The 19,901-nt window shown below is 48.6% G+C and overlaps 1 protein-coding gene across 1 annotated transcript in view; it reads left to right on the forward strand.

Moving 5' to 3' along the window:
- AR (androgen receptor) overlaps nt 1–19,901 on the forward strand; it is a 201,129-nt gene that overhangs the window by 159,929 nt on the left and 21,299 nt on the right. Inside the window, exon 4 of the mRNA XM_054996389.1 lies at nt 15,046–15,333. Coding sequence (XP_054852364.1) covers nt 15,046–15,333 — 288 coding nt within the window. The remainder of the gene's footprint in view (nt 1–15,045; nt 15,334–19,901) is intronic.

A 19,901-nucleotide genomic window follows, 5' to 3' on the forward strand; every position in this document is an offset into this window, starting at 1 on the left:
GCATCCCCCCATTAGATCAGAGAGATTGCATCCCCCCATTAGATTGGCGAGTGCATCCCCCACTAGATCGGAGAGTGCATCCCCCGTTAGATCAGAGAGTGCATCCCCCCGTTAGATCAGAGAGTGCATCTCCCCGTTAGATTGGTGAGTGCATCCCCCCATTAGATCAGAGAGTGCATCCCCCCATTAGATCGGAGAGTGCATCCCCCACTAGATTGGAGAGTGCATCCCCCCATTAGATTGGCGAGTGCATCCCCCCCTTAGATCAGAGAGGGCATCCCCCCGTTAGATCAGAGAGTGCATCTCCCCGTTAGATTGGTGAGTGCATCCCCCACTAGATCGGAGAGTGCATCCCTCTGTTAGATCGGAGAATGCATCCCCCGCTAGATTGGAGAGAGCATTCCCCATTAGATTGGAGAGTGCATCCCCCATTAGATTGGAGAGTGCATCCCCCATTAGATTGGAGAGTGTACACCCCGTTAGATCAGAGAGTGCACCCCCCGCGCTAGATCGGAGAGTGCATCCCCCCGTTAGATTGGAGAGTGCATCCCCCCCCCATTAGATTGGAGAGTGCATCCCCCGCTAGATTGGAGAGTGCATGGAAGGAGGCATAACACAGAAGTACCGAGTATGTGTGGCATGCAAACAATTCCACATTCAGTCTAAGCAGCCAGCTAAATGTCCCAATAAGCAGATGGTATAAAGTAGCTTCAGATATTCCTGTAGGGACCCTGAGAAGGGGGCTGGCCCAAGAGACCATTCATTGATATCCATGCCTGGAAACCCTTCACTATATCCATATAGGTCAATGGAGTCATAGTCATGCCATTGACTTCCAAAGAGAAAAACAAAGACATAGATGGAGGAGGGGCCATTAATGTGAGGTTGACACACATGTTCTGATGGGAGTGCCACTATTTGTGATGCTGGTAAGGGGACTATGCACATCCTCTATTCAATAAAGTGACGACATACTTGTCATATTGGCCCAGAGCATGCAAATGATAACACAAAAATCAGTACTGAGACTCCCAGTATATAGATGGCCTATGTAATCTCTGTACCGCAAAGACTCCTGTAATGTTCTTGCCAGTAGCATCTTCTAGCCTCTTAGTAAATACTAAAAGTTCCAATTCATATAAGCATGGAAAGCCAGTGTTGCAAATATGGCTTCACACAATGCATACGGAGCATAAGTGGTTCATTGATTCAGCAGATTAAACTGAAATCAATTCCTAGAGGATCTGCAGGAAGGCCTGTCAATCGCTTGTCTCATGACAGCTACAGGCAGCCTTCCTTTTTAGCGGAAGTGTTGGTTCCAGATTCCTGGGGCAAAGCTGAAGCGTTGACTGCCTGGATCTTACTGTGGCTACTGTTGGAGACAGATTGCTGGACTGCAGAGACCTGTGATCTCATCCAGCAGAGACAATATTCACACCATTTTGCTTCCCTCGACTATCCAGCTGTCATTAAGCATGTTAACTAGTTCACGGATGCGGCATTTTTTTAATATCCAGGAAATCTCATGGTACTAACAGTAGAACTCTGAAGCTGCTCAGAGCCAAGCTACATGATCACTACGTGATCAAGTGGAGCGAAAGTGGAGGGCAAGTGAACAGGGAGGAATACACGTGAGTCTGTTCACTTGTCTGGCAAGTGTAATTCGTCACTTGTAGCTTGGCTCTCAGTTTCAAGAACCATGTGGAGTTTTTTTTTTATAAGCTTTGAATTTCATTTTTTGTTTTGTTTCAGGAACCATGCATTTTTATTTAAGCCCTTGTTAATACAGCTTTGATTATATTTTTTAAAATCTTTCAATTTTTCACGCAGTGGAAATGTGTGTGCGCCAAAGGGGGCGGGGGGTGGGGGGGTCTTACCTGGAAAATGTCCGGGTGTCAGGAGTATCCAGGATTGTCTGCACTCACTTCAGATTTGACTGAGTGGGGGGTTGTTTTGTTTTTAAAGGCTTGCACATTCTTGGGCTCCTTTGAAGCCGCGTCTTTAGCTGTTACTTGCTCTCAACAACTAACCACTTTGACATCTTTTCTGGGCCACATTAACAAAAAGATCAATACACCAAAGAACTTCTCCCATTTATTTCTGCCTCAAAAGGTCTCATATTTATAAATGCTGTTATTTTCAAAACTGTTGTTGATTAATCATCTGTGGCAACCCTGGATGTCCATTTGGAATTGCTGTTGGAGGTTACAGCACAGCCTCAAGCCAAGCAGACCCCGCCGGCCTATGATGGAAAGGCACCTAACAGCTGGTGCAAGTGGTGCAGCCCCTTTGGCTGACAACAGCGCCTGGCAGCTCGGAAGCCCTGCACGATACAAGACATAGGAGCCGTCATTCAGGGTTGGTAGACACCCAAACACTTGCTAATTTGCTCTGCGGCTATATCACTGTAGGACTGCAGTATTCTCATGGAGATGGTTGGGAACCCTGTTAGTGTAACGTGTAGTCTGCGTAAGGTCCAGGATGATTTCACCAAAATGCTATGTTACGTGTAACGTGAGCAGTACAGAGACTTGCAGTAAGGCTGCCATTTTCATGGTGGGATGGGGAATCTCCTGCCCCAGCAGGCCCTGCCCACCACCCAGTTGAGCTGCAGCAGGAGAAGAACAGGGGTGGACTAGTAGGGAGTGATTGCCAGTGATTGCAACTTGACTCACTGCTGTCACTTCCAGTGTGGCCAGTGATGCTCTAGCATTTGGTCAAAATTCTATGGTTAAACCATAGGGTTTTGACCAAATGCTAGAGCATTGCTGGTAATGTCATTATATTGCTGGCAAAGTGCCACCCTTGCTGGTTCCCTAAAGTATTGCAAGGACAAATGAGGATTGAGACCAAGGTGCAGGGAGAAGAGGGCCTTCAGGCTCTGTGAGGTGCAGCTCCGTGAGGTGCAATTTGCTCCATGAGGGGAGCTGCACATACAAGTATTCTGTGCAAGTGGAGCCCCCCCCCCAGCTACCCCCCAGCTAATAGCACTGCGGAGGACATTTCAGCTTGTGAACATGGCACAGTGGGGAAGGCTAAAGCCTCTCCTCCCTCTGCGCCGTGGTCCTGAGCCAGTCTGGGCCCCGTGGTCTTTTGGGATTGAGTTCTTGTTCAAGTCCCCATGACAATCGGAAGTTCCACCTAACGTGTCATTTTGCCCCTTTCCCTCCTGTGGCAGGGACCTAAGGCCTGGGCATAGCCAGAGGAGTGAGTTGAAGGGTAAGAGCCAAGGGGACTCTGGGCTAGGGTTGCCAGGCCCCTATAACCTCCCAGCTCTTTAACTCCCTGTAGTGGACTAAGGGTTATTTTTGTAAGCCTCTCTGGGTGTCCCGTGAATGGCAAGAGAGTGGGATAACAAGTGCCCTAAGTAAACAAACACCTGGGCCTCCCATGTTGCCCTCAGCACCATGCAAATCTTTTCTCCTTGCCCAGCCATTGCGCATACGTAGTAGGGCAGTCCTTACCCTGTCCCCTTGGGTAGCAGCTGGCAATGCATTTGCACAGCAGAGGTGATGGCAACACAGTATGGTAGAAGAGGGGGAGGTTACCCATAACCAATTCTCCTGCACATTCAGGGAGTCTGAGGACTAAAAAGGGGGAGAAAAATCTTTTTTCTGGCACGCAGCGGGATTAGCCTGCATGGTCTGGCTTGCTGTTTAGTTGTCCTGTCTGTTAGACGGGGGAGGAAATGGCTGGCCAGACTCTGAGCAGTGGGTGTGCCTTAGCAGGTCTGTTAAGGTGGGAAACGGGCATTGCAAGTTGTTCCAAAGAACGGGTTGTTGAGAGGCATCCCGTGTTTGGGATTTGCACTGTCTCCAAGGTGAGTCTGAAATGGTACTTTGGGGTGATGTTGTCTGTCTTTGTCAGGTACTTAAACTGGCTACATTTAAAAGACCGTCAGTCTCTTTCACCAGAACAAGGCCAGGGATGGATGGGCAAGGGACAAATGGAGCCCTTCCCATTAGTCCGCTTCAATGCAGGCAGGCAGTAATAGGGGAAGTGAACTGCTCAGAAGAGCTGGAGGGGAGAGAAAACCCCAAATGCCCCGTGGCTGGGAGGCTTCCTCCTTCCTCAAGCACTGAGCCAGGGCTTCTTCACAGCTCCAGCTGCCAGCACCGCGACCCACGTTTCCCTCGCTCCAGTCTGATGGTGGAGTTGTTGCACTACAGGTCCTCCTGATTCCACCCAAGTTAGAAAATGGCCAAGGAGCACACAGACGAGTTTTGCAAAACGACAAATAGTGTGGACAACTAGAAAGGTGCGTTTTTTCCTCTCCTCCCTGTCATGCACAGAAAATAGTACATTGGAACCAATACCAGGCCAGCTTAGTTGTGTATGTGCTTGCCACCAGGCAGCGGGTGGCCACAGTGGCCGTGGCCTCCCTGCTAGTGGATAGAGGGTCTGAGTAGGAGACCCAAGTTCAAACCCCCACTCTGCCTTGGCAGCTGGCCGGGTGATCTTGGGCCAGTCACACACACTTGGCCTAACCTACCTTACAAGGTAGTTGTGAGAAAATGGAGGAGGGGAGAAAAATACTCCAAGGTTCTTTGGGTCCCTGTTGGGGGGAAAGTAGAATATAAAGAAATAACTGCAGATTCCCCCCCCCCCCAAAAGCAGGGCCTGTGTGAAAAGAGGTTGTGGCCCCTGGCTTTTCCTAGCTTGGACCTGTTGGGGCCAGCAAGAAGGGGCACAGGACCCAGTTTTGCTGGAAGAAGCCCTGCAGCCCCTTCTTTCCTCCATGGGCTCTTCCTTCCTCCATTGCGGGGGGAGGGGGCAGGAGAGGGGAGGGGGCAGGGCCCTTTCCTAGTTCTCCCATGAATGACTTCAAGCTCTAAGGTGAGGTGGAATATCTGACAGGCTGCCCGTGAAGGATGCTTACAAACTGGATCTTGGTGAGGCCGGGAGCAGCGCTTGCTCTTTTCGTCTGTGGGTGCCAGTGTTGTTTATCCAGTTTCACAGGCCAATTTCACAGCTCCAGCACCAGCACACTGCCCAGTTGCCGTGCAGGGGGCTCGGCTCCTGTTTCTCCACCTGGCCCAGTTGCCCCTGGCACCCCGCCTGCCCAGGCAGATTGCTGGCCTGATCCCAGTGCCCTGCCGTGCTCACCATCTTCCCGGCCCTTGCAACTCCAGGCTGTTGTCATTGGCATGATTATGGGAGGGACTGGAGCACGAAGGCCACTGGAAAAAGCCGGCACAGGGACCAAAAGGTGCATGAAGGCAGGGGGGAGTCAGAGGGAAGGAGTTGATTCCCTCAGGAGTTTGACACGGATCCAGGCCAACAGGAATGTCCTTTGCCTGTTTATTCCCAAAGCTAGGATGCTTTCTTGATTGAGCTTGCCTGTTTACATCAGGCAGGGCTGTGTTTTCAGTTGGACAGACTGACAAAATGCATGCTCTTAACAACTGTTTATATTTATTATTTATTCATTTATTTATAGGTCACTCTGACCTGTTCTGCATGGTCTGTTTTTGGTTTGTTTTTAATGTTAGCTCAAAACTGATTGTGGAAGCAGGTGTTGAGGCCTAAAGCTCCTCAGAGCCCTTCCCTCTCTCCCTGTGCCTGTGCCCCTGCCTGCCCCATGGAAGGGGGCAGCATGTTCAGGAGCACTTCAGCAGCTGGGCTGCTGCCCTCTGCGGTTCATCGCCAGCCCCTTGAGTTGGATGAACCGGGAGGAAGGATTCCGCCTGCTGGCCGTTGGTGCGGAAAAGGGCGTGCAGCGCACACTCGTCTTCTGCGGATTCCACGTCGCAGCACCAAATGGTTCCCTGAAGAAGAAGAAGAAGAAGAAGAAGAAGAAGAAGAAGAAGAAGAAGAAGAAGAAGAAGAAGAAGAAGAAGAAGAAGAAGAAGAAGAAGAAGAAGAAAGCACTTGTTGATTTAGTTCTTTCTAACATTAGGCCTGAAAGCCATTAAAAGAGAAACAGGAAAATGTTTCCAATCCACCACTTGCATCTAACCAATAGAAGCAAAAATAGGGAAGCAAGGCGGTTAATCAGCACGAGCGAACGCTGGCAGATTTGTGGCCAAAATCCACCCACGGTAATGCCTAAGAAACTTGCTCCTGCCTCGTAGGAGTACCATTGCCTGGAGTGCTTCGTTCTCCTCATCTGCAGGGACCCTTTCTGTTTCTCTCTTCAGTACTCCTCCGAGCAGGACCCCCTGTGTGATCAGACGTGAGACTGCTGCCCCAAAGAGTAACCCCACATCAGGGCCTCTCTTCCTCGCACGCGGGAAGTTCAGGTTACCTTGCAACCCTGTGTTGCTCCAGTGAGCTCCATATCCCTTCAGCGACAGCCAGTAAAGCACAACAGTATTTAGGCATAGTGAGCGACCTCCAGATTTGAGGTTAGCCATGTAACTCCCGGGTGCAAAGTCGAAAGATGGAGGAACGACTTCTCCACCAAGCAGAAGACCAGCTTTCCCCCCAAAATAGCAATTTCATCTCAATAGGATGATTGTCAGTTCTGTACATTCCACTTCCTCATGCCCTCCCCACAAGCATTTCCCTTCCTGGTGGAGGGGAGGGAAGCACGGTGGAGATGGCGAGGCATTTGCTGGGTCTGTCCCAGGTCCAGCGCTGCTGGGATGCTTCCCCGCTGCGTCGTGGTGCATTAATGTGCCTTGGGGGCGGGGGGGGGGGGTTGCCTGGCTTTTTGCTGAACTTTATCAAACCTGCTTCACTCCAAAGTTTTGGGAAAGATCGCAGTAAAGCCTGGAAGGCTGCTGCTTGTGTGGGAAAATTCAGATTTTCCCACTCCCATAATCATCATTTTCTTTGACCCTGTCCATCCAACAGCTATTTCCTCTTCCTGCCACCAAGGGGCTTTTTAATTTTGTTTAAAAAATCAGCACTAGAATGTTGTTATATCAATATACCATTGCATCGATAGGTGCAGCAGGTTCTCTAAATTTCCAGCTTTCATTTTTTTAAAAAAAAATTCAAGTATCTGCCCTCTTTCCTTGCAGGAATATAAAGGGAAAGGCATATGTTTGCAACAGAAGGGGATAGAGACTTGACTTTATTAAAAAATGAAAGCCAGGAATTCGCAGCATCTGTTACACCTGTTGATAGAACAGTATATTGCTCTACCAATATCCTAGTGCCAATAATTTTTTTTAAAGTGCGAATTCCTTGATGGCCAGGGGAGGGGAGGTGGCTGCTGCTGGGGGCATCTTGGCTCTGAAAACAATAAGATGGTGTGGCGTGTAAGAGAGGGATTGCGGACCATATTGGGCCTCTGTGCTTAGCCCTGCTCCCCATACTGCACATGACAGAAGCAGAGGAGGACACGAGGCTACCATTTTCTTCAGCAGCCCTGTGTTACTTATAGCATGAAGTTCCCACTAAGTCTTTGCTGGTGAAGGTCATTCTGTTTCTAAAGTGTTCCCTTATTTACACAATGCTGGTATTGCAAACTCCTCCTGTGCCTTTCATGGCTGCAGCTTGACAGGGAAAAATCCAGCCGTTGCTACCTTTCCTGGCATTGCATCTTCAGAATGGGGAAACAAACTATTGCTGTTCCTCCTCCTCCTCCTTAGTCAGGAAAAGACCTGGCAGCATTGGGTGAGGCAGGCTTTTCGCCTCTTATGGCATCCAACGACTGGGCTGTTTTCCCAAAGGCCATCAGTTGCGCCACGCCCAAGCATGACACTGTTTTTAGAATACTTGCTGATCGTGATGGTCAGAATTCTACCAGTCGTGCAGTAGAGAGCAAGGCCGAGATAAGCCAACACCTTAGATGTAACCCCAGATACTGATTCTCTGGCACGCCAAGGGCAGTCGGGCATGGCCTGGCCGCCCCAAGAGGGCCACCAGGCAGGGCGCTATTCATGGCAGTGGTGTCTCTCCTCCAGAAGTATTACTGCTATGCTTGGCATTGTCAAGGGCTGACTGATAAGGAGGTGCTGCTTAAAAGTCAAGGGTGACTTTGAGGAGCCTGCCCATCCCATCTCAGGGCACATTTTGTTTTCTGATTTAAAATGCATTCAAAATGAATAATGGCCTTCTCCCCTCTGGCAGAAGTAGCAGTCCCAAACAGAACATTCCAGTTTTATAGCCGTTGTGGCTGGCTGCTTAATGGGTTTGTCTCATCTTACAGAACACACTTATGTTTGCTCTGGGATCGCCAAATATTTTCAGATGCACTCCATTCCTGACCTGCCCTACCTCTTGCCCAAGGCTCTTGTGACCAGATTTTCAATCATATCATGCCATGTGATGGACAGGAATACTGTCTGTGCTGTGATGGTTGTTTTCAGCCTGCAGCGGATTTTGTACTTCAGCAAGCAGATGGGAGGCCAATATATGAATTACAAGGTGGTCATTTTTCCCTCCCTCTTTGTTTCCCATCACAACTTGGATCTTTCCTTGTCTAACATATGCAACGATTGTCCTCGTAAGCTGCGCCTCTGACACATTTGGGAGATCAGAATTCTCCTCTGGGGCCCACATGAAATTTCCACCTTGTCACATCCGTAAGCAAACGTCCACTCACCATCTGCAGGAATCCGCATCGTGTTAAAGTAAAGCAAAATCTAAACATTTAGAGCAGTGGTGCTGCTCTGAGCTGACAGGAGGGGGACACCTGGCCCAAATACTGTATTTGTGCAAATTTTGGGGAGCCTAACCAGTTTCCCACTAAAATAACCTCTCCTGTTTTCAAGAAAAAAGGCAAAGTGAAAGGTTACAGGTCTGTCTTTCCCACCTCAGTCTTGTACCACCTCCAAAGAAAGGATGCTGTTTTCAGTTGATTTTTAGGCTCCCTAAGATCGCTTCAGCACCCAGTAGAATAATGCAGTGCCTTTCTCCTTGTTCTCTAGACCACTTTCCCCCAAGGACTCAAAGACTAATAGGCAGACTGTAAATAAAGACTGCAGGCCGACGGCTGTGAGGGAAATGTCCTGCCCGAGAAGTCCATGTTGATGTGTGAGAGGGATCCCATAGAATCGCTCGGGATGCTGCCCCGCCTTCGTGTGCAAGAGGCATCCTGCTAGCAACACCGTTTGGGGTCACAGAAAGAGCAGACAGAAGGGAGGCTGAAGTCCTGTCCCTTGCCTTGTCGCACTGAAGCCAAGTCTGAGGTGACAGAGCAGCCTGTGCTGCTTAGCACTGAGAGAGGAGTTGCTGTTTTTTAAATTATCCTCTCCATGTGTAAAAAGCAACCGGCGCATCTAAACATGTGAACGGTCAGGGCAAAGGTTTTGGAGACGGCCTCTCCATGCCAGGGGAGTCGCCTACTTATATGGGGTGTTCGTAATGCAAGGGAGCATTTTAAAAGGTGGCTCCCGTGGTCTGCAGAGCCGCCCCCCCCCCCCAGGACTCTGCCCCCGGCTTTCCGTCTCATTGTGCTGCAGGTGCAGACAAGGCTTCGCACTCACCGCGTATCTGGAAGGAAAGAGTGGTGGCGTTTAGGAGTCTCACACATTCACCCACAGCTGGTGTTTTCCCAGTTTATTGGCGCCACCCACCCTCATGTGGCATCCAAGATTCTTACCTGGTTGTAAGGCAAAGTGCAGGGCCTCCAGGGCCAAAGCCAGCCAGCCAAAGCCACTGGGCAGCCCGAGGCGAGTGCCCCTCCCTCTCCAGAGTCTCACAGGATTGTTGTGAGGTTGAAAATGCTGCTCTGAGCTCTGTCAAGAGAGGCCGGGATGAAAATGTCACCAGTCAAATAAGTGTCCAACTCAAGGAGCTTTCCACCCTCGGCATACGGGAAGCTCCACAGAGGAAGTGAACGTGCAAAGCTTTCTGTGGCCGAGCCTGCCCCTTGGCCCCTTCAGCGCAGAACTGTTCATTGTGTGGCTGGCTGTGCAGGGCCTCAGACAGAGTCCGAGATCCTTTAAACTGGAGGTGCAGGACTGGACCTGTCTGCCAAGCACTGAGCTAGCCAACATGCCCACGTGCCACTGCCGCAGAAATCTAGTTTGGATTCTGTACGCCAAAGCCTGACGTTTACGTAAGTAATGCTGCAGTCAATGCCAGCTGCACTTTGCACATTTGTCTTGGGTATTTGACTGTGGGCCTCAGTCTGATTTTTAGCCCTCTTAGCCCAACGGGACTTTCTGCTCATAACTTATGTAGACATTTTAAAAGGCAGCAAATTGAAGCCAGTGTTTGGCCTTTATTTGTCTTCAGGTCAACCGCACTTGTTTTCATCTGTGACGGACAAGAGGTAAAACAGCCACTCGACTGTTTCCTCCCTGAGCCTACGAGAGGGCTGCCCCCAGCATCCAGTCCCCTGTCAGAGGGGGAACGGAAGGTGGGGGGGGAACCTGAGCAGCCGTTCAGTTTGGGGCTGCCCCCGGGAGACACCAGGCAGGAGCAAGGGTGGCCCTGCTGGGTAGTGTGGCTGAGGGAGTGAGCTGTGCCTCGGGTGGGGGGACAGAGTCGTCGTGAGCCCAGCCTCTGGGGATGAGCAGCCCTCGTACCCTTGAGTCTGACTCTTGAGAAAGGGCAGGCGGGTGTGGATGGAACCCGGTGCGTGTTTGAAAGGTTCCAATCCGGTGGCTAGGCAACGAAATCCTCTTTGTACTGAAAGCCTTAAAGGAAATTAAAACAATAACCTGAAACCATAAGTTGTTCAAGTTTAAGCGCCTTTTTTGAATGTTGGGAGACTAGGACTGCTGATTGGTTCTTTAACAACAACCTGGACATGAATAAATCTTACTTGTGATTTTTATAAGCCTGCTTCAATAATCTTTGAATCCTTACCACAAAACTTACCTCATGGCAGTGACCACAAACACTCACTACTATATGAACATCTAGCCACTGAGAGCCAAGCTACAAGTGACGCCTGACACAGGTTGAACACTTGTCAGCTTCCCTCAAGTTGTGATGGGAAATGTAGGCGTCCTGGTTTTACAGCTTGGCTCTCCATTACAGCCGCAAGACCAGGACGCCTACATTTCCCATCAAAACTTGAGGGAAGCTGACAAGTGTCCAACCTGTGTCAGGCGTCACTTGTAGCTTAGCTCTGAGGGTAAGGGTACATTTCAAAACAAACCTTGTTCCCCAAACTGTAGGAAGCTGTGTGGGTTCCCTCAGTGGGAAGGCAGACCTGTCACAGACTTCCTTCTTACCTTCCTTCAGCTTTTGGCCTGAAGGATAACTGTGCAGTGAAAAACCATTTGAGAAGAGAAAGGGATCGTGGGTGCGAGAAGGATCACATTTCTGATCATAGGCCAAGCTGCCGGGTGCTGTGTGGGTCCAAATGGGAAGTGTCCATGGGCTCTACTGCGTGTGCTGTCGGGATTAATTGCCAGTTGGGTTCCTTTGACAACTACCACGTTTCTTCTCAGTTTCTAGTGGTTGGAGAGACACAAATGTGGACCCATGAGGAGCTCCTGGGGGAGGAGAAATCTGACCCCCGTGCCGCCGCCTCCTTCCTTTCGTCTTGCTCAGCCTCCTTTCCACCCAGCCCTCAAACGGCCATTATTGCGTCTCCTCCCTTCCTTCCCTGTCTCACCCTCGTGCCTTCTCTTCCCACCCACTCACTGCCGCCTGCTTGCTTGCTCCCCCCCCCCAGCCCCACCGGTGGCAGCTGTCTCTTCCCATCTTTCTCAACCCCCCCCCCTTCCCTGGCAATGAGTTCCACTGGCTTCTGCCTTCTTACCCCTACTGGCGCAGTTTGGGTAAGAGCTCTCCATGCTATGTGGCAAGATTCTTTTTTTCCTTTAACTTACCGTTCCTGTGTGAATGCAAACTTTGTTTCAGCAGTTGGGAGAGGGGTTAAACTCTCTTCACCTCTTTTCTCAGTTTCAGGTTTATTGGGGGGGCAGGGGGTTGGCAATAGGGATCCCAGGTCCCCTAGTGGGGGCAGGGGATCCCCCACTCCCATGCCCACTCCCAGGGGATCCCCCACTCCCACTTCATGCACAGGCATGAAGAGCACACAAGGAGCGAAGAGAAGATGAACACCAAGTCCCCCCCTTCCCGCTGGGAGGGCAACCCAAGCTGGCAAACCTAAGGTTTGTAGGAAAATCTCACCAACCCTTAATGGCTCCCTTGCCAATTTTTTTGAGCCACACAGGGACATGTTTATGATGACATAAATAATTTTATTAACTTCTGGTTTTATATTTGCAAATGGAAGTTGTAATTGTCCTTGCCTCTTCCAGGAAAGCCAAGAGTGCCCCCTGGCATCAGATCCACCCAGTGCCCCTCTTTTACTGGTCATATCTGACTGGCATTCTACACGGGATGGCCTGAGAGATCAGCCTTCTCTCCCCTCCCCTCCCCTCCCCTCCCCTCCCCTTTTTTCTCTTTTAACATCCAGCCAGATGAAGAGTTCTGGAGAACTTGAAAGCTTGCACATTATTCTGTGTTATTTTGATTGGTTCTAATGAAAGAACAGCTCAAGTAACCCAGCATAACTCAGGTTCCTCAGCACTTGGAAGTTAAGTCGGGTCGGCCATGGTTAGTACTTAGATGGGACACCTCCAAGGAAGGCCTGGGGCTGCCAGGCGGAGGAAGGGGGGATGGCAGGCACCTCTGCTCATCTCTTGTCTGGAATGCCTTGTAGCGGAAGTTGCCCTGAGTCAGTTGCAATTCAATGGTGCGTTCTTCTCCTTCTCCTCCTCCTCCTTCTTCTAATAAAAGGTGGCCTTCAGTTTGGGCTCTCTAATCTCGGATCCCACGGGAGCCCTGAAAAGTTACCAGTTTCCTATCCATTATAGTTCCAAGACAGGTTTGGCTGTGTATTGACATTCTGTCGTCTTTGCGGAGGCTTCTTCTACCACAATGTATTTGAGGACGTGGGTTATACTAACCCATTTGTTGCACCAGACGGAAACAAAATGAGAGCCAGTGATCATAAAAGACATGTTCTGTCTGCATCTGCTTCTGGAGATGTTCCTCGTGGGCATCTCCTCTGGGAGACAGGCGTGTGCTCTCTTCAATATGCTTACATTCTGGGCTGGACAGAGCTGGGTCTTCAGAACAGAACCCCGGGAGCTGCCTTCTTTGCCAGTGGATGGTTCTTCTGACCGGAAGGGTGCTGTGATCTCCTATTTATCCTACCCTGTCTGAGCTCCTCTGAACTTTGGTTCAGTGACGGCCTTGTGTCTCCCAGTTCTTCTCTTCTTTTAGCGAAAACAACTGACATTTGCTGCTTTGTGGAGTACAAATAGGCCCCTCCCCACTGAAAACGGAGTTCAAGGGGAAACAGTCTCAAGGCTAAACGGAGTGCCAGCTGCTGTCCTCGGGAGCCGTCTCCTCTGGCTGTTTTCAGAACTTTGTGGGAGCCAGAGATGAGTAGATCCCTACCCCGCCCCCGCCTTGGTTGTGACCCGCTCAAATAATTGCTAGGATATGTCACACTGCACTTTGCTCTTGTTTTTCCAAAGCTTACTCACTCTCATTTTTATTGCTGTGTTCCCATTTTTCAAAGCAGCCTCCCTTAATTGCTCTTACTGTAGATCATCCAAAGCATATTATTTAAAGATCAGCTTTTGCATTGATTTACTGAGCTGCTCTTTGATTTGACATTTTTACGTTTGGCGGCTTATTTTTCTAATTATGGCCAAAGGAAGTTTCAGATAAGTATCATTTAATGTAGGGAGCCAGAACCCCAAGGACGGCAGATTCCATTTTATTTTTCTCGTGCTGAAACCCAGCGATCAGGATTCACCACCACCACCCCAGCTCATAATTAATTTTTTTCCCTCTTCCAAGTTGTCTGCCAGGGAATCTGGGAACAGGGCATGGGAGACTTTATCCTCTAGATCAACCAAATTTGGCTGTGCAGGCTTTGTGGTTATAAGTATAACAATTGATAAAGCAGACACCAAGGAGTGAAAAGTGAATAAAATAAAAGAATAAAAAGACGTAATAAACCATTGGTTACAGAGTACTGAAGAGTCAAAATCCCAGGCTTCCTGGTGTTTTGTCCGTGGCCTGTGTGCTGCAGGCTGCCTGGTCTGCGCGGGAGGGTTGTGGTCTGGGCGGGGGGGCGGCCCTAAATCCTCGCAGCTCAGCGTCTTCTTCAGTGTTCAGCCAGAGCCAGTTCTTTTCCCACTGTGAGCAAGCGAGCGATGCTGCATTTTTTGGAGCTGTGCAGCACAGAGACATCCAGCCGCACACCTCTTGGTGATTGTTACCGGTCAAGTATTTATTCACAAGGGTAAGCTCACACCTGTTCTTGTCATAGCGCTGAAACATTGCAGCCCACTGGGCCGTGGAACGCAACCATAACTAGTCTGTGCTGAGCAGCCTAACTTGCGAACATGTCTGTACCTGCCATATGCTTGTGGCAAGCCAGATTCTGAGAAAGCATGCTTGTGGCTGGTTCATAATGCTCAACCATTTATACGGAAAGACTTTTCCAGCATTACATGCTTTCCCAACCAATGACGTGTGCAACTGTTGCATAAGAAGGCAACATTTCCATTCATTTCCCAGAGAAGATGCCCATTTGGCAAATTTTCAGAAGCAGATATGGGGAGTTCCATGTAGTTTCCATAAGGAGGTAAGAAGCGCCTTGCTGGATCAACCCGAATGGCAGTCCCGCAGCCTGTTTCCCATAGTGCCCAGCTGCATGCCTCTTTGAAACCTACAGACAGGGCATGAAGACACGTCTTCCCTGCTGCCATTCCCCTCGACTCGTGTTCTGAGGTTTCAGTTCCATTCAGCAGTTCATAGCAATAGCTGTCAATAGTTAGGAGTGGATGTGAAAAAAGACAGATACGGCAGGAAGCCAAGTTGCTCACTTGAGGGTATGTCATGCAACCATTCAGGAGCAAGGCCACTACAGTAAGTCCTGCGTTAGCCTGGCTTTTGTGTGCGGCTGCCGCTAGGCTGACTCTGCAGCAGGGCGCAGAATTCAGGTAGCATTGCCCATTAGCTATCTAAGCAGTTACGATAACTTGCCCAAGCCTGGATTCTGCATACAGCAGAGGCCTTTTTGCCGCTAGACAAGAGCTGAGATGTGAGAGGGCTTGTAAAGAGCCAAGCCTAAGACTGCCACATGTCTGCAAGTCAGCTGAAGAGGCCCCTCACCAAACAAGCGGGGGGGACTTTTCTGAGTAATCTTCTTATTCTCTGCAGCCCGCAAACTGAAGAAACTGGGCAACCTGAAGATGCAGGAGGAAGGAGAAGCGGCCGGGCCTTCAAGCCCCACAGAGGAGCAAGCCCCAAAGATGACCATGACCCGTATCGAGAGCCTGGAATGCCAGCCCATCTTCCTCAATGTCCTGGAAGCCATTGAGCCCGGTGTGGTTTGTGCAGGCCACGACAACAACCAGCCTGACTCCTTCGCTGCCCTGCTGACCAGCTTGAATGAGCTTGGTGAGAGGCAGCTGGTGCATGTGGTGAAATGGGCCAAAGCCTTACCAGGTAAGGAAGAGCTTCTGCATTCTCCTAATCCCACCTCCCACCCACACAGAGTCAGACCTCACACTGGCACAAAATCTCACCCCCAAAGCTTCATCAATTTCTGCTAAGAGCTTGGACTTGAAAATTCAGGTTGGATTCCCTCAGATGGTGATGAGATGTCCATTGCTTTTGCCACAAAAACAAGGAGCCCTTCACAACTCCAATCTAGTCCTCAGGCACTTTAGTCTTCTACCCGAACTCGTGCCTGACCCCTCTGACTTGGTCAGAGAAGTTCAGGGCCACTGAGTTCTTTGCCTCAAAGGATTTCCTACGAATTCTTATAAATGGGGCTGAATTTGTTCTGTAATACACAAAAAACCACAAGACAAGTTCACTGCTGTACTTTATACAAAGGTAGTAAACTGCATGTCGTTGCACAGTTTATTCTTCTGACATTAATTGCAATATGTTATTTGAAGAATCTGACAAAAAAGGAGTTGAGTACAAGAATGAAATGTTTAAAAAGTCCCCAGTAATATAAAAAAGAAAATATTCCTCAAGCCCAGTAGAAAGTTTGGATGAAAAAATTCAGTATTTCAAAATATATGGGAACCCTCCAGGACATCAAACGTATTATTAAAATAAATTTCAAAGAAGAGGCCATGTTAGACTGGTACAGCCAAAGTAAGAGAATCTTGCAGCACCTTAAAGACTAATAGATTTATTGTGGCAGAAGCTTCCAAAGGGCAGATCCCACTTCATCAGTCTGCAGAAATACATGTCACTACACATAAAAGAGAGAAGTTAGTACAAAATGAGGCCAGGAGGTCAAACAGTTGTGTTACACTGCAGGGCACATATAAAAACAAGATCAACTCAAAAGCACAAATTTGTGCCTTATGTTTTTAAAAATTATGCCTCTCTTTTCAGCACAAAGGCTGTTTACAACATCCATTAAAACAAAACAGATTATTAAAAAATCAGTAAAATGTTAATTAAAAACCATTCCAAATCAAATTGCAGTTAAATTTGCCATCCACGACATAGAATTAAAACATCAAGATGTAGAAAGCATCAGGCCAGAATCCACAGAATTGGGGGGGGGGGGGGGCTGAACAAAAACATGTCAGCCTAACACCTAAAGCCGAGTGTGCCCAGCCTGAGATGGCGAGCAGTGATGAGCGCATTCCATAACCAAAGTGCCATTACAGAGAATACCCACCTCTCATCAGAAGGTAGGTGGACACCAAGCGGGTCATCAAATGGGAGGAAGCCTTTCTTTCTTTCTTTCTTTCTTTCTTTCTTTCTTTCTTTCTTTCTTTCTTTCTTTCTTTCTTTCTTTCTTTCTTTCTTTCTTTCAGTGCTCTGGTCCCAGACCACAGAGGCCTTTCATGTAATAGTGTGATGTTGTGAATTGTGTTTGGGAATGAATGGGCAACCTGTGCAGTTCGCCAGGGGAAGGAATTGCTCGTTCATGCTCTTCCAGGAAGGGCCACAGGAAAAGTTGGGCAAACACTTTGCAAGCCACAGAGGGAACCTGTGCTCCCATCTGTAATAGCACTTCCAAGCTGCAAATCTGCTGTGTCAGGGAGAGAATAGCTCCATCTAGGGTGGGCTTAGCCCCTGGTTAGCCTTACAAACAATGCAACAGTCTTGTCTAGATTAAGTTTTTATTTATCAGCCTTCATCCTGTCCATTACCATCTCCCAGGAGTGAAAGTAACTTAGATTTCTTACCAGTACTCTCTTTAGAGGGCTCAAAGCAAGATGGGAAGTACCGCTTTAGCTACTTTCTTCTTGCTCTTCCGTACCATCCTATACCAGCTTCCTTTTAGCCCTGTCAATTCCACATGCTGGTTTGAAATAGTTTACATCAGGCTCAGAAGAAAAAGAGAATAGAATTGTATCTTGTGTGTATTGATGGCAGTTCCCTTCATAGGTGTTCCCTGTAAGTTTTGCAGTTATACAAGTTTACATCATTGAGGCCACAGTCCCCTCAGAACAGCACAGCTACATGTCTGCTCAACGCAGAGTTGGCATGGATCACGAGTGGGGATCCCCCCCCCCCCCGCTTAATAGCCCCCATCTAACTCAAGAGCTACAAGGCTGCTGGTTGGTAATAAAGGCTTACTGCCATGTCCAGAGCAGAGTGGTCTAGAGTAACTGTGGCAATCTTTTTGTCTCCTTTACATTCACTGAAATCCATGTGTTGCCAACCAAGCAAACTGTAGATTCTAACACCAACAAAATGTGAAAGTACCCAGCTTCAGAAAACGTATTTTTAGCCTATGGGGACAAAAACTTACTTTCAGAAGCCTTGCTGATAAAGTAACTGCTGGGCTCGGTTTGCTCTTCCTAGAACCTGGCTTCCTCCCCATCGGCTAAAGATACATTTGAATAAGTATGCGTAATCTTTTTTAAAAAAACACAGGGATACGTAACCACAAAATAGGGATGCTTATGAAATCCTCCTTGGATTTTTGGATTCCGAATGATCAGAGGCATTTACCAGAGAGAAGCTCATCATGTTGAATTCTAGGATTCTTCTGAAGTTGAATTCCCAGAATGCACTCACAAAAAGAAATAAAAGACCCCCCCCCCTGTAAAACTAATCCTGCAGGTGCTGAACAATATTTCTCTTTCCCAGTTTTCTGCAAGTTGAAACTCAGCTTTACTTCCCTAAAATCCAGGATTATCAGTTGTTTAGTTAGGTGTATTTTAGTATTTTGGGTTAGTGAGCACACATTTGTGTTAGAGTTACAGCAGAAATGTGAGCTTACATTAAACTACAGTACAGAAAATTCGTACACACATTGCCTTTATTGGATGAACCACAACAGCCTTTTATATGTGTATTTTCATACTCCAAATAGCCTTTTGGTCCTTTTCCAATTTAAACTCTGGCTCTGGAGCCTCTGCTTAAAGTATGAAGACTTTGTGGCATATATCTAATGTATTAGATCTGAATAATATTTAGATGCTGAGTCTTTGGGGGTGTCTGAGGATGGAAAATGTGGTACCTATTTTCAAGACTCTGGTTGGTCTAAAACTATTTTTTGGCATTTGGGTTGCCAACTCCATGTTAGGAAATTCCGGGATAATTGGGGATGGAAACTGAGGAAGGACGTGGCATCAGTGGGGTATAATGCCATACTTCACACTCCAAAACAGCCTTTTCCCCAGGGGAACTGATTTCTGTGGCCTGGAGAGAAGTTAGAATTCTGGGAGATCTCCAGCCCCCACCTGGAAGCTGGCAACCCAGCTGACATATCCTGCCATTACTGAAAGTTCTCAAGAGTAGAGATGGGCACGATCCAAAATAAATTAACGATCCAGCTGATCATGGATCGGCACCAGCGACGATCCCCAATAAACGATCCACACCAATCATCTCCCGTTCCCGATCTGTAGATTGTGGATCATGGAGGCCAAAGCAGGACGCGCTGCTATTCCCAGCTATGTGGGAAGGTGGATGTTGGCGGCGGTCGGCGGGCACGGGGAGACGGCGACGAGCCGCCTCCCCTCAGGGGGCGGGGGGTCTGGCTTGTGTTTGGCCATCAGAGCTGCCTATCAGGGTTTGCAGGGATGAGATTGGAGTGCCCATGGCTACAGAACACCCCCTTCCCCCTCCCTCCCCTGGCTGTCTTCTCCCAACTGGTGGTGAGTGCGTTGCTGCTCCATGGTTGGAAGGAAGCCCTGCTGATCAAGGAAAGCTGGGCTTCCATTTGGGTTTCCAGGGCGACAGAAGGAGGGCAAACACAGCTCAGGCATTCCCCTGGCTCTGTTGCCAGGGGAATAGATTGCTGGCGCCTGAGTGTCTGGCTTCCCGATCCGAGCACAATTGACCCGATCAAGCCTCGATCCAGCCCCCCCCCCCCCCCGATCGCTGGATCGTTGGCCGTGGCCGAGCACGATCCGCTGGGTCCTAATCGCGCGATTGCCATTATTGTGGGGGGTTTTCGATCGCAAGCAGATCGTGCCCATCTCTACTCAAGAGTCACATGACTCACAAGTGTAGATTTGCAGATTTCCACTGATCAAATGTGGATTTTAACATGGAATTTGGAAAAAAAACAACTCCTCCCCTTTTTTTTAAATTGACAGCTGAGGTTTCATGTCCTCAAAAACAGAGGGACACACATGAGCCATGATAACCCAGGACCATCTACTCAGCATTGACATGCGTAATGCATGACGGGCACTTGCTTTGGGAAACTGGTAACTTCTAAGACAAGAAGCAGAAGCTGAGATTTCACAGCTGTCATTAGAAACGAAACATTTCCCCATTAAGCTTAAAAGCTCATTTAAGAATCAGTGGAATAAGACATCAGCTAAAATGGATGTGGGCAGTTTTTTCAGCCTGACAGCCGTATCTGATTTTGTGGCTTGCTCATGAAACAGAAAGAGCTGGCAACTAATTTCAGGCTTTTTTTCTTTTAATAATCCTTGTTATTAATATTAGTACTGCCTGGAGATTTATCACATTTGATGTCTGATGAATTGGAGCAGGGCTGAGGAATAAAATCTTCCAGTCCTACTGAGAAAGGTGGGTTAATCAATAACAGGACAGGTCCAGGTTGGGAAATTCAG

The sequence above is a fragment of the Eublepharis macularius genome, chromosome 13 (assembly GCF_028583425.1).
Source record: "Eublepharis macularius isolate TG4126 chromosome 13, MPM_Emac_v1.0, whole genome shotgun sequence".
NCBI lineage: Eukaryota > Metazoa > Chordata > Lepidosauria > Squamata > Eublepharidae > Eublepharis > Eublepharis macularius.